The sequence below is a fragment of the Cynocephalus volans genome, chromosome 4 (assembly GCF_027409185.1).
Source record: "Cynocephalus volans isolate mCynVol1 chromosome 4, mCynVol1.pri, whole genome shotgun sequence".
In the NCBI taxonomy this organism is placed as follows: Eukaryota; Metazoa; Chordata; class Mammalia; order Dermoptera; family Cynocephalidae; genus Cynocephalus; species Cynocephalus volans.
This window is the reverse complement of record NC_084463.1, coordinates 65,444,769-65,460,375: the sequence shown is the minus strand read 5'-3', so window position 1 is coordinate 65,460,375 and position 15,607 is coordinate 65,444,769. Positions and strand designations below refer to the sequence as shown.

The following is a 15,607-nucleotide window of genomic DNA, read 5'->3' as shown; positions in this document are numbered from 1 at the left end:
GGTGTGAGAACATCTGCTTTTGTTTTACATGATGGAAGCCATTTGAAGGTTTTTAGTGGGGCCAAGTCATGATCTGGTTTATATTTTGACAGGATTTTTCTGGTTATTCTTTTGGAAGGTAATGTAGAGAGGCAACAGTGGAAGTGGGGAGATGACTCAGGAGGGTATTCCTTTAGTTCAGATAGAGCATTGGATTAGAGTAGTAACACAGATGAGAAGTGTTAGGATTTGGAGCAATGCTGGTGCCATATATTGAAATGGGAAAAATTGGGAGGGACAAATTTTGCAAGGTGTGGAAGATCAAGAGTATTGTTATGGAAATGTGAAGTATGAAATGCTCATTAGACATTTACATGGTGGTATGGGGTGACTGTCCCTGGAATTATGGGTGATGTTAGTTATTCCAAATAGATTTAGGTGCTGTTAGCATTTAAATAGCAGTTAAAGCCATGGGATTTAAATTACTGATGAGGAGAGCCTGGACACTGTGCCCTGGAGTGCTGTCTGGAAGAGGACAGAAAGTATTTATCATATGAGACTGGGAAGGTACAGCTAGTGAGATAGGAGGAAAACTGAATGTATGTTGTTTCAGAAGCCAGAGAAGACAGGAAAGATTTTAGCTCTTTCTGAGACATTGAGTAAGATGTTTGAGGTTGAGTAAGAATCATGATACAATGATGATGACTTGTTTCATATTTTTCATATTTCACCACCATTGCTTATTACTTTAAGGGTACAAAGAATAGAGCATGTATATATAGGTTTTCTTTTGTTATTTGTATACTATGAAGTCTTGTACTAATACTTATCTTGTATAGGTTTGTTTTTAACATTAGCAGTACAGTCATGTGCTGCGTAATGATGGGTCATATGTGATCATACTTGATGTAGCCTAAGTATACAGTGTTTATAAAGTCTATGATAGTGTATGTTAGTGTCCTATACCTTTACATTCACTCACCATTCACTCAGAGCAACTTTCAGTCCTGCAAGCTCCATTCATGGTAAGTGCCCTATATAGGTTTACTATTTTTTATCTTTTACAGTGTATTTTCACTGTACTTTTTCTGTTTAGACACACAAGTACTTACAATTGTGTGACAGTTGCCTGTGGTCTTCAATACAGTAAAATGCTGTACAGGTTTGTAGCCCAGGAACAGTAGGTTATACCATATTGCCTAGGTGTGTCATAGGCTCTACAGTCTAGATTTGTTTAAGTATACTCTAGGATGTTTGCACAACGACAAAATCATCTGTTGCGGGAGATGAAGGTCTTGGATATCCTGAGGGAGGAATACCAGGGAGAATTCAACAATAACTCCAAGCTCATGTAGTGATGTCACACACTCAAAGTTTATTGCAAAGTGAAAGTACACGCAAGAGAGAGTGAGGGCAACCTGGTGAGAGAGAAGCATCCTGTCATTATTCAGGGTCATGGGTTTTATATGTCATCTGGGGACCGAGATGGTGTTCTAACTTAACTAGGGGGAGGAATATTTAGTTTGGGTAGAGATTGGGAGAATCCTGGCTCAGGGGGCTGCTTCTCCTTTCGGTCATGTGTATTGCTGAGTTTGAAGAAAAGGGTCATGTGGCAATGGGGCCAATTTTCCCTTAAGTTTGCCCTTTTTGGTCTGGCGCCACGTGTGAAGATTGTATAGTGGTCATTTGCATCTCTGTCCTTCTTAGTGCACATGTGTTGGGGTTTTTGTGATTTTTGTTTCCTGTTCTGAAAGCCACAGAATTCTAGGGTTCTTTAATTTGATTGGTCAAGGGGTTTTCCTTTTTCCTCTCTCCTTATGGGCTCATTAATTACAAAACAAGGAGGTGGCTAATGTCTATTCAGCCTGAATATTCCTGGGTAGCCTACCTGGGGTGGGTAGGGACCCCTGCCAAATGATGACACATTTATCAGATAGTATCTCTATGGTTAAGCCACGCATGACTGTAATTGCATCTTTATTCAATCAGTTTCCCTGAACATTTTACACCTTTGATTTTTTTTTTTAAATCCAAGTTCACTAATCTAGAACATTATAAAGCTAGAATACTATAAAAGTTTGCCAGTGGTATTTGGCCCTTAAAAATTTCATTCCCAGTCTATATTAATTTTGGCTTACAAAATAATGTCCCAATTTTATAAAATGACATGTTTTGGATTAAATAGTCCAATGAAACCATACTTATTAAATTTATTTATAAAAGGCTTCCTAGGATAGAGACAGTAGGTGCTCCATAAATGTTTCTTTCCCATCTTCTGTTCAGTTTTTACACTATTTATAAATAAATGCTTGTTTCATTTTTTATATGATTTAGATATTATCTTATAATTTCGGTGGAAATCAGCCAGAACTGATAGCACTAAATAAACCTACAAACTAGACAAACTATTGAGTGTACAACTGTACACATTCAATCCAGATTTTTAAAAAATTGTTGATTGATGAATTTACATGTTGTTGAATTTGTAGCAGTGTTGTATTAACATTTTGATAAGGGTGTTATTTTTATTCAAGCAGGTTGTTTTCTTTGTATTATTAAGTGGAGATTTAATTTGGTTGTAGCAGCTAAGGAAGTGCAGGAAGCTCCAACCCTTTTCTCTTCATGCAATTAATTGTGTTAACTTTTCCTGTCATTATTATTATTTTTTTTTTTTTTGGCCTGACCATTGATGTGTATGTGATAGCAGAAGAAAGAGGATGGACTTAAATTATATTAGGCAGTTTCTCATAAAAAAGGACAAAGGTGTTTTTTAAAATATATTGAACAATGCCAGACTTTACCTCTATGTGGTAGAGCTAATTGAGGTACAGGTTGCTATGGAAATGCTGATTTGGCATTGTGATTTAATTCATCCTGCCTAATAATTAACCACAGCATAGTAGCAATTTGTTTTGTATGTTTTATAATTAAAAAGAAAGTATTTGGAGTATTGGCCATTTCTGTAAACACTGTGCTTAATCTTTGCACTTTTAAAAGTTTATGAACTAAAGTATCTAAGTTAATGCATTTTTAGAGATAATAATATCGTTGGTATATAGTTTAAATACGTTAAATATACTCATGAAGAGACCACAAAAGCTTATTATTCTGTGTTCTTCTTCTTAGTTGGAAGTCATTTGTCTAGGACAAGTGTCCGCAAACATTTTCTGGAAAGGACCATATAGTAGATGTTTTTGGCTTTTTGTTGCAACTACCAGCTCTACTATTATGGTGCAGTGAAGCGACAGACAATATGTAAATGAATGGGTGTGATTATATTCTAGCAAAACTTTATTTATGAAAACAGGTGGCTGGCTTGTTTATTGTAGTTTATCAATACCTGGATTAGGGTATCTAAATAATATATATTTTCCTTCAAATATCTTTGGGTACTTCCCTTACTTAGTAGTTCCCCTGAAAATGGATCTTAGATCTTGGGAAAAGTAGCCATAAGAAATAGTTGATGTAGAAGAAGAAGAATCTATTTAGTTGTTTATTTAGTCAGCAAATGTTAATTGGTCTCATTTAGTCTGTGAGATGTTGTACTGGGGATACTCTGGCACTTGAGGAAGACATGTTCCTTGATTTAATTGAGCTTATACCTTAATGGGGAAAAAGAAGCATTAAGTAAAGAATAATGAAAAATGAATCCATTAATTATGATTGTGCATATTACTGTGAAAGACATGAAAGTCTTGAGAGCAGCACCAGGGTGACCTGATCTGAACTGGGAGACAAGGAAAGGTTTCGTGTTGAACAGCAAGTCTGATACTGTTTCTGGTCAGTATTCAAGTGTGGGTTGTATTTGCTGTTGATAACTGTTTTACTTTTTATTACTATCGTATTACATTTATTTATTTATTTATTTAATTTCTACTGTCCATCCTTTTCTTGCAGCTCTGAAATTCAGATTTTATTCACTTTCTTTCCAGTTGTTATTAATAGATCTGCAACATAACCAGCGCCAGTTTAGACAAGCCTAAATACAAAATGGCACCGCCTACCTCCTCCCTTCCCCTCCCCCAAGAAAGCCTCCTGACTTCTGCATCGGTGCAGTTCTTCACCCAGTTACATCAACCTAATGGTCCCTCCCCCCGTAGATTTCACGCCCAAAAGCTAATATAAACTCTAGCAAACCCATTGTTTGGGCTGTCCACCATTTTCAAGGACAGCCATGGGCCCTGTGCCACTCTGAGCACAGCCCGGCAGATTTCTTTCTTTAATAAAGCGTGAACAGTACCCGGCATCTCGGCTCACTTTCTTTCAGTTATTTTACCATTAAATCTTTAATAGCATCTCTTTCTTATAACCAGCTCAAGAAAGGTATCTCGTGCCAAATATGAACTTGATTGTATTAAAGATAGGGGAATTATGGTTGCTGTGTTTTTATCTTTTTCCTTTCTATATTGCTCAGGGTTTTTTTTCTGAAAATGTACTACATAATTAATGAAAAAAGGGGAACAATCAAAAATATCCCCCAAAAGAAGGGCATGTTCATATGTTTTCTTATCATGTATATGCTAGTGTATTTATTATGATTTTCCAGAAGATAATAGGTATGTAGTAACTTCTTTTTGGTAAAGAAGTTTCTTCCTTTGAAATCATAGAACCAAAGATTTTTCGATTCTGGGAAGGGACCTTACTAATCTTGTACCTTCCACATTTTATAGATAAGGAAACTGAGACTCTAAGAGAATTAAATGGCTTATACAAGGCTAAGTAACTTTCGTATGCCTACAGCTAATGAGTCACAAAAGCCACCATCAGAAGCCTCAACTTTTAACTCCCAGTCCAGCTTAAACAGTACTGCCTTTCAAATGATTCATGCTAATGGATAGTTGTTGATGCTTAAATTTAATGTCTTTGTCTAATTTCCATGTGTCATTTATTGGTATTTGGAATAATAAGTTGTGTATGCTCTGCTTGTTCTTAAAATACATTCTATTGACTCCAGCAATCTTTAAATATAAACTCTTTCATTTAAAATTTAAGACGTCAGTGTTTCCTTGGCAACGTAAACTTAGGCACATCTTCATGAGATCTAGATACATCTTTCCTCATTAATTTTTTTTAGCACTGTGGACAGTAATTTTATCCTTTTTGTACTGATGGAGCATTAAAAATGGGCTGGAGGGGAGAAAAATTGGAAAGTACAAGAGAAAAATGGTAAAGGAAAGAAAAAAGACTCAAACTAATTAGGGTTTCACCTTAAGAAAACCAAGATGATTTTATTATCTAATAAAAGATGTTTGTGTTTCTATTGACAATTTTATTTTTTCTATATTTGTAACACTTAAGATTTAATGTATTTTCTTTTAGAGGTAATCTTTAAAATATGGATTACATATTTCCATAATAATACACATTTAAACCCGAATCCTTTTTTTATTTCCAGTAAACTGTAATGTTAATAACAAATTTTGAGAGATTAAGTGACATACCTTTTATAAAGGTATGATTAGAGTAAAATAAGGAATATTGAAATTGTCAACTTATTGTAGCATCCTTTGGTCATTTTAGTTCTAATGGTAGCCATTTCCATTCTCAGAGACTTTTTTAGATATGGGATGAAATTAGATTTGGAAGAGGCTAATCTAAGAGTGTGAAATCATGTATATATGTTCCTGTGACAAAACCCCAAAAGGAAGTTTGAAATTTGTCTGTCATAAAATGGTAAAAGTGATATTTTGCTTTTACATAGAATTGAGTAAGATAAATGTTGAAATAGCTTTTTCTTTTCCCAAAAGATGTAGGGGCTTGATCCCAGTCCAAGCTTGTTAAGGAAATAGTTTTTGTTTTTCTAAACCTCACCTAGGGATGAGGGGAATGAAGGGAGGTGGAAACACTGGAAAAATTTATTTAACATTGTATAGTTCAGGTCCCAGTTGTTTTTTTTAATGGTAAAATATACCTAACATAAACTTTACCATTTGACCATTTTTAAGTGTACAATTCAGTGGCATCATGTACATTGACAGTGTTGCGCAACCATCACCGCTATCCATTTTCAGAACTTTTTTCATCATCTCAAACAGAAGCTCTGTATCTATGAAATAGTAACTCCTCTTTCCACTGTCTTACTTGCCTCCCTCTCCCTGCAGCCCCTAGTAACTTTCTGTCTCTATGAACTTGCCTATTCTGGGTAACTCATGTAAGCAAAGTTATAACAATACTTTTCTTTTTGTATGAGACTTATTTCACTTAGCATAATGTGTTTTGATTTGTCCATGTTGGTGAGTGTATACGAGTTTCATTGTTTTTTAAGGCTAAGTAATATTCCGTAGTATGTATACTGTATACCACTTTAAAAAAAAAAATCTATTTGTTGGTGGACATTTGGATTGTTCCCACCTTTTGGCTATTGTGAACAATGCTGTATGAACACTGGTGTACAAGTCTCTACTTTCAGTTCTTTTGGGTATATATCTAGAAATGGAATTGCTGGATCAAATGCTAATACTATGTTTGACTTTTTAAAGAACCACTGTGCTGTTTTCCATAGTGTCTGCATAACTTATACTCTCACCAGCAATTGACAAGGGTTCCAATTCTCCACATACTTGCCAGTGCTTATTTTCTGGTGTTTTTTATTTAATTTTAATTTATTTTGATTTTATTTATAATGGCCGTCCTAATGGGTATGAAGTGGTATCAGCTGTGGTCAGGTCCCAGTTCTAGACCATGGTGAGATTTTATGAGGACTCTTGGGCAGTTCTCTCAGATTTTGACCTACGTTTAACTTGTTGACAATTGAGTATGCTGGCTTAATAAACTATCCATTTTTCTTTGTAAAGAAAACTATCCATTTTCTTTTTAAAGAAAAATGGTGTCCAAAATTATTTGAAATTTATATTTCATCATCTAATTTCACCCTTTTTCCAATGAATTTGAGGGCTTGGAGCTTGAAGAAGTTTTTACAATTTTGATTAAAAAATATTATTATAAAACTTGAAATGCTTTTATAAACATTAGGCTGCGGTCTATTTTTCTTTGTTGGTAATCCCTGTGTAATAATGCAATACTAATTAAGTAGATTTGTTGTAAACCATTGTTTCTACATTGTGACACTAAAAAAAAGCCGTTAGTTTTCACAGAGTTTTCATTTAAGGATCTGAATACATGATTTTTTAATAAGATGCCACTTAATTTGTTGTATTTCAGGTTTTTTTACTCAATCATCAAAATGGAAAAACAAATTAGCTGTCATGGTTAGAGGACATTCAGTATTTTTGTGTGCTTAATATTCAAGTTATTAATTCACTAATGCTATTTCCAGGCTTAAATTTGGAAACTGTTTAAACAGAATATCAGTAATAATTCCATTTAAATCCTCAATTCCTGTGGATGGTTGTTATCATTAGTGAATATAAAAGAACATTCTTTGTTGCAGTAACTAAATCAGAATCTCTCTGAAACATATATTCTCAACCTTGGCACTACTGACATTTTGGGCTGGCTAACTCTGTTGTAGGAGGACTGTGAATTGTAGACTGTTTAGTGGTGTCCCTGGCCTCTAGCCGGTAAATAGCGGTAGCAACCCTTCTCATCGCAAGTTGTGACACCAAAAATGTCTCCAGACATTGCCAAGTGTCTCCTGGTGGTGGTGTTGGTGGGGTGGGGTGCATAATTCCCCTCATTTTAGAACACTGTTCTGGGAGAAAATAATAATAACTACCATTTTTTTTTTTTTGAGGTCTTGCTATATGAGTATGTCAGGCCCTTTGCGTACATTAATACTTTTAATTGTCTGTGAGGATTTTACCATGGTCTTTTTGACTGTAGAGTTTAAGCTTTTAACCACCATGTCTTTCTGTGTGTGTGTAAGTTAGTAGCCAAACCAGAGTTTGAACTTGATCCTGTATACAATATAGTGCTCTTTGAGGATTTTAAGCAGGAACATAAAATGAGCAAACAAAATTTGTGTTTTAAAAGTATCAATCTCTCCATGGTTTATGTTGGGGGAGGTGTGGAAAAAGCACCTGGAGATATGGTTGAAAAATGTTTCATGTTCTGTATAAAGTGTATGCTAATTTTTAAAATGAAAGTAGTTTCTTAACCTCTGTGTTCAATTTCCTTATCTATTAGATGAAAGTGATAAAGATTACCACATAGGAGTATAAAACATAATCAGATCACATAGAATTACACATAAGAAATATTCAGCTGTATTAGTCCGTTTCTGTTGCTTATAACAAAACACTTGGAACTGGGTAATTTATAAAGAAAATGAAATTTATTGCTTACTGTTTCTTAGGCTGGGAAGTCCAAAGTCCATCTGGTGGTGGTGACAGTGACCCAAGGGTCTCACATTGCATGGTGGTGGAAGCAGAGAGCAGAGAAAGATACTCTCCTCTTCTTTTAAAGCCCTCAGGATCACGCCCCTGACTACCATTTTTAATTCGTTCACTACTGCGTGGTCCTACAAGCCAGTCACCTCTTCAAGGCTCCACCTTTCAATCACCATAACAGGATTTTCCACCCTCCTAACAGTCACAGTGGGGGCCAATTTTCTAATACATAAAACTTGGGGGACACAATTCAAGCTTCAGTGAGTTTTGGGGGGACATAATTCAGTCCACTACATCAGCTTTGATGCATGTTTTAGCTATGAGGATGATGATAGATTGATTGACTCTTGCAGGTCAAACTTAAGTTTTAATCATGTTTTCTTTTTCTTTTTCTTTCTTTCTTTCTTTTTTTTTTTTTTTAAATATATGAGTTTTATCCTAGAATTTACAGATATGACTTCAGGGTAGTACAGTACAATAAAATCTTAACCACTGCCTTCTGATCTCTACTACTGTTATTTTGGCTTTTCAGTTTATGGGGAAAACAGATGGAGACTATTATACTCTGGATGACATGTTTGTCTCCAAAGCAGCCGAGAGAGAATGTCTTAGTGAAGAGGAAGAGAACCAGAGGAAAAAAGCTATTGCTGAGCATCAGAGTCTTGTTGCACAAATGGAAAAATGTCTGTACTGTTTTGACAGCTCTCAATTTCCCAAGCACCTTATTGTTGCAGTAGGTGTTAAGGTAAGAAATATATTTATTGCTTTTTGCTTACTTTCCCATAGGACCTGTTTGTTTCTTCATAGAATATTTCACAGTTTGAAGAAGTTCATTATATTTTCTTTGCTTAACTTGTTTATTGGGTCTCACCCTGAACAGTCTTTAAAGTTCATGAAAACAGAACTTTTGTTCACCATTGTATACCAAGCTTCTAGCCTTGTTCTTAGTATAAAATAGTCCTTTATTTATAGATTTAATTGTTATATTAAGTAAATAATTTTTGTATACCTGGTATATATCAGACCCTAATTAGTCACTGGGGAAAACTAGAGAATCAGACTTTTGGAGCTTGTATTCTAGTGAAATAGGGCAGAAAATAAATAAAATAATAATTGCCCTGATTGAAGAGAATCTTAATTGTAATAAAACAAATAAAGCGAGGAAATGGGATAAATTGATGGTGGAGTTATTATTTTTGATAACATGGTCCAGAAGGCTTCTCTGAGGTATTTTTTTAAAATTATCTGTTAAAGCATAATCAATTACCCATATCTGTGGGGTGCAGTATTGAATATCAATACCTCTATACAATATGTAATGCTCAAGTCAGGCTAATTAGTATATTCAACATTATACAGTGTAATCATTTTTTGTGGCCTTTTAGCAATTTCTTGCTAACTCCCTCTACCCCTTTCCCACTTCAGGTGGTGTCGGTTCTGTTCTCTCCTTTTGAAAGATCAGTGTATTATTGTGATTGTTGTATCTTTTTCCTTTCTTTCTTCTTATTTTTTAGCTTCCACTTGTGAATGAGGACATTCTTTTTCTGTGCATGGTTTTTTTTGGGGGGGGTAATTTTTATATATTTATTTTAAAATATTAATTATTTAATTTTAAAAATTGAAACATAGTTAATTGTACATATCTGTGGGTGCAGACTTGAATATCAATACCTGTGTGCAATACATGATGCCCAAATCAGGTTAATTAGTTTATTCAGCATTATACAATGTAATCATTTTTTGTGTCCTTTACCAATTCCTCCCTTACACTCTCTCATCGTCCCCTTTTCCCACCTCTGGGAAACTCAGTTCTGTTCTCTCCTTTTGAAATTTCAAGGTATTGTGATTGTTGTGTTTTTCTTTATTTTTTAAAAATTTATTTGTTTATTTTTTAGCTCCTACTTATGAGTGAGGACATGCAGTATTTCTCTTTCTGTGCCTGGCTTATTTCACTTAGCATAATTTTCTCTAAGTTCATCCTTGTTGCTTTGAATGACAGAATTTCATTCCTTTTTATGGCAGAATAGTATTCCATTGTGTATATATACCACATTTTCCTTATCCAGTTGTCTCTTGATGGACATTTAGGTTGGTTCCATATCTTGGCTATTGTAAATAGAGCTGTAATAAACATGAGAGTGCACTTATCCCTTCAACATGATGATTTCTATTCTGTTAGGTATATACCCAGCCAGTGGGATTGCTGGATCATATGGTAGTTCTGTCTGTAGTTGTTCACAAATTTCCATACTATTTTCTATAATGGCTGTGCTAATTTACAGTCCCACCGAAAGTGTAGGAGGGTTCCCCTTTCTCTGCATCCTCACCAGCCATTTGTTATTCCCTGACTTTTTGATAATGTCCAGTCTAACTGGGATGAAATGATATTTCAGTGTGGTTTTGATTTGTATTTTCCTGATGCTTAGTGATTTTGAGCATTTTTTCATGTGTCTGTTGGCCATTTGTATATCTTTGAGAAATGCCTATTGAGCTCCGTTGTCCATTTATTAATGGATGTACTTGTTTTTTTTTACTGCTAAGTTGTTTGAGTTCCTTGTATATTCTGGTCATTAATCCCTTGTTGGATGTGTAGTTTGCAAATGTTTTCTCCCATTCTGTAGGTTTTCTTTTCAGTCTATTCTTTCTTTTGCTGTGCAAAAGCATTTTAACTTGATATACTCCCATTTGTTTTTCTTTTGTTGCCTGTGCTTTCAGAGTTTTATTCATAAAGTCTTTGTCCAGTCCTACTTCTTGAAGTGTTTCCGCTATGTTTTCTTTTAGGAGTTTTATAGTTTCAGGTCTTATATGTAAGTCTTTAATCCATTTTGAGTTGATTTTGGTATATGGTGAGAGGTACAGGTCTAGTTTCATTCTTCTACATGTGGATGTCCTGTTTTCTTAGCACTGTTTATTGGAGAGGCAGTCTTTTCCCCCATGTATGTTTTTGATGCCTTTTTCAAAGATCAGTTGACTGTAAGTGTGCAGGTTGATTTCTGGGTTCTCCATTCTGTTCCATTGGTCTTAGTGTCTGTTTTTATGCCAGTACCATGTTGGTTTGGTTACTGTAGCTTTGTAGTATAATTTGAGGTCAGGTAGTGTTATGCCTTGGGCTTGTTCCATATGAATGTTAGTGTTGTTTTTTTCTGTTTCAATGGAAAATGTCATTGGTGTTTTGAGGGGATTGCATTGAATCTATAGATCCCTTTGGGTAGTATGGATATTTTCACAATGTTAGTTCTTCCAATCCAAGAGCATGGAATGTCTTTCCATCTTTTTGTGTCTTCTTTGATTTCTTTCAACAGTGATTTGTAGTACTCATTGTAGAGATATTTCACCTCCTTGGTTAAGTTGATTCTTAGGTATTTTAGCTTTTTGGTAACTATCATAAATGTGCTTGCTTTCTTGATGTCTGCTAGTTTGTTATTGGAGTATACACACACTACTGGTGTTTGCATGTTGATTTTATATCATACAATTTTACTGAAATTGTTAAGGTTTTCTGCAAACAGGGACAGTTTGACATCATCTTTTCCCGTCTGGATGCCCTTGGTTTCTTTCTCCTGCCTGATTGCTTTGGCTAGTACTTCAAATACTATGTTAAATAGGGTGGTGAGAGTGGGCATCCTTGTCTTTTTCCTGTTCTTAAGAGAAAAGCTTTTAGCTTTTTCCTGTTCAGGGTGATATTGATGGTGGGTTTTTTGTATATGGCTCTTATTGTATTGAGATACTTTCCTTCTATACCTAATTTGCTGAGAATTTTTATCGGCCAGCAGTGTTGAATTTTGTCAAATGCTTTTTCTGCAGCTATTGAGATAATCATATTATTTTTGTCCTTGGTTTTGTTGATATGGCTTGTCCCATTTATTGACTCATTTATGTTGAACTATCCTTGCATCTCTGGGATGAGTCCCACTTGATCATGATATATAATTTTTTTGGATGTGTTGCTACATTCTGTTTACTAAAATTTTGTTGAAGATACTTGTTGATATGTTCATCAGAGATAATGGATTGTAGTTTTCTTTCTTTTTGTATCTTTGTGTGGTTTTGGTATCAGGGTGATGCTGGCATCATCGAATCAGTTTTGGAGAGTGGCCTCTTTTTCAATTTTTTGGAATAGTTTGAAGAGAATTGGTATTAATTTCTCTTTAAAAGTTTGTTAGAATTCAGCAGTAGAGCCAGTTGGTCCTGGGCTTTTTTTTGTTGGGAGACTGCCGATGACTGCTTCAATTTCATTGCTCATTATTGGTATATTCAGGTTTTACATTTACTCTTGGTTCAGTCATGGTGGTTTGTATTTTTCCAGAATTTTATCCATATTCTCCAAGGTTTGAAATTTGTTGGCATGTAGTTGTTTATAATAGCCTAATGAGTTTTTGTATTTCTGTGGTATTGGTTGTAATGTATCCCTTTTCATTTCTGATTTTTGTTATTTGGATCTTCTCTCTTCTTTTTTTTTTTTAAGCCTAGTAGTAGATTGTCTATTTTGTTTATCTTTTCAAAAAGCCAACTTTTAGTTTTATTGATTTTTTTTGTATCATTTTTTTGGCTTCTGTTTCATTTAGTTCTGCTCTTATCTTAATTATTTCTGTATATTAATTTTGGGATTGGATTGTTTATGTTTTTCTAGTTCTTTGAGGTGTCGCATTAGGTTGTTTGAAATCTTTCTGCTTTTGATATAAGCATTTATTGCAATAAACTTCCGTCTTATTAAAGCTTTTGCAGTATCCCACAGGTTTTTGGTATGATGTGTTTTTATTTTCATTAGTTTTGAGAAATTTTTTGATTTCTTGTGTAATTTCTTTTTGGACCCATATGTCATTCAGGAGCATGTTGTTTAATTTCCATGTGGCTGTAGAGTGTTCAGAGTTTTGCTTGTTATTGGCTTCTAGTTTTGAAGCATTTTGGTCTGAAAAGATGCTTGAAATGATTTCAATTTTTAAAAATTTGTTGAGATTTGATTTGTCACCTAACATGTGGTCTATCCTAGAGAATGTTCTGTGTTCTGATAAGAATGTATATTCTGTAGTTGTTGGATGAAATATTATGCTCAGCTCTTTCTCTGTTCTCCACTGGTGACGCTCCTTGTATCAATGCCATTGAGTTGTTAGCAGGCCCCCTGCACAGTGGCTGTGGTCGCAAGCTGCCCTTGCAGTGGTAGTGGCTGTGGCAGTGGCTCTGGTGGAACGTCCACATGGATGGTGGAACATACCACATTAAGCAGTGTCTGTGGTAGTCTTCTCTGAGGTATGTTGGTAAAGATAGGTAAGATGGAAAAGAGGAAATGACATGAAGATATGAATGAATAATGTTTCAGGAAGGAGCATCGGGGACTGAAGAGCCTTGAGGAAGAAATGAGCTTTTCATTGATGAAGTGGAGAGAAGCCTGGAGTGGAGTATGTGAGAAAAAAAAGAAGAGGTTGAATGAATTAATTCTAGTTTTGGGAGCTACTAGTTTGGAGAATATATATTTACATGTTTTTTAATTGTTTCTTGCACTTACACACACACCCTTTTCCACCCACACACCTACTCTTTAATATCTTTTGGTCATTATGATAGTCAGTTTATCTGTCTGGATTTTGGTTTCTTTTACTTCCGTTCTTTTTCTTCTTTCTTTCTTTCCCTCCATACTTTACTAACAAGGTAAATATAAAAATTCCATTGAAAATTCAGCCAAAAATAAAAAAATAAAAACCTTAACCAATTACTTGTATTAATTTTTCTAATTTTCTTTCCAGACTTTCACATAAACATTTTCTTTTTTATAATTATCGTCTTACATATAAATATTTCATTCCCCTTTTGTCTGATCATCCACACCTTTAAAAATGTAAGTGTAAATTGAACATCAAGTAACATTTAAAGTTTTCCTAAAATGCCTTAGGAGAAGTTTCGGGGTGTTTATTCAATGACTTCATTTTCCCTAATATACTGAAGACAGGCTGGGTGCAGGGAGGCACAGAGGTGTTAAGTGTACAAGCCATTTTTTAGCCTCCTACTTTATAGGCTGCATCCCAAAGTAGGCATTTCTCAGTTCATTGGCCAAAACTGTTGGCCAGTAACAGACATTTCTATTTTTTCAACTCTTGCATACATTTTTTTCCCCTTCTTAGTTTTCTTTTTCTGCTGTGAGGTAATCCATGTTTTCCAATTAATCATTTCTAGTGGTATTAAATTCTTCTCTTTGCTTTCAATTTACTGTGAGTTAATCTGTTTTTTCCCTCTTGGACTAAGCTTTTCATACTGAAGGATATGAAGTCATTTGAATCTTTCCTTCTCCATCTATGGTTTATTCTGCTGTCTTTGCTCTAAAAAATTACCATCTACCTTAAGCCTTTCACTGTAAATATTTCAATATAGAAATGTTTGAAATATTGATTAGAAGGAATTTCATTATATCTGACTGCCTGTCTCATTCATTGTAGCAAATAGAACACTTTCTTAACCCGAATAAATAATAACAAATTATTCCCCTTAGTTATTCCTTAAGTTAATCATATATGATAATGAGTTTCAAAGGAATTGCTATGCCCTTAAGCTGAAACAGTATTTCAAAGCAATTCAGCAATTCTTACTTGGCTTGGATTTCTAATATTTAAAGTAACATCTTAGATCCAAAATACATTATTGAAAGTATTTTAGCACTCATTAGTTAGACAGTTAATAACTTCTCATTAGCTATCCATGCCTCCTCCTTCCTTTTTTAATAAAAGTCATCTGTACACATCCTTTTTTAAAAAAATAGTCTTTATCTTTTAGAAAATATTTAGATTTACAGAAAAATTGAGATAATATATAGAGTTTCATATAGCTCGCTATTAACATCTTACACTACTAGTATAGTATATTTGTTGTTACAATTCGTTAATCAGTGCTGATATTGTTACTGAATAGTTTGTTCAGATTTACTTAGTCTTTACCTCATGTCCTATTTCTCTTCCAAGATCCCATCCAAGATGCACCATTACATTTAGTAGTCATGTCTCATTAGGCTCTTCTTGGCTGGAACAGTTTCTTAGACTTTCCTTATTTTTGATAACCTTGACAGTTTTAAGGAGTATGTCTCCTCTCTGTTGGATTTGGCGCTCTGCTACATAAATTATTTGGAATTTTTCTGCATGGGAGATTTGTCTCTTCTCACCTGTTAACTTATGTATTTATTCAATTATTTTTTTATGTCATTATGGACTCATGGATACTTATTTTATGTGTGCTATTATAACCAGATACTACATTATTAATTTTGTTGCTCAAGTTCTTACAGCTTTGGCTATTGAGAACACTTTTAGTTGGCTCCTGTATCTTTTTGACATACCCCCATGAATGGGGTTTTTGCT

The 15,607-nt window shown here is 34.5% G+C and overlaps 1 protein-coding gene across 4 annotated transcripts in view; it reads left to right on the top strand.

The window, feature by feature from the left end:
- LOC134375500 (CWF19-like protein 2) overlaps positions 1-15,607 on the top strand; it is a 100,427-nt gene that overhangs the window by 58,884 nt on the left and 25,936 nt on the right. For all 4 annotated transcript variants that reach the window (XM_063093978.1, XM_063093976.1, XM_063093975.1 and 1 more), the window contains one exon: positions 8,800-9,012. In XM_063093978.1, the coding sequence (XP_062950048.1) occupies positions 8,800-9,012 (213 nt within the window). The remainder of the gene's footprint in view (positions 1-8,799; positions 9,013-15,607) is intronic.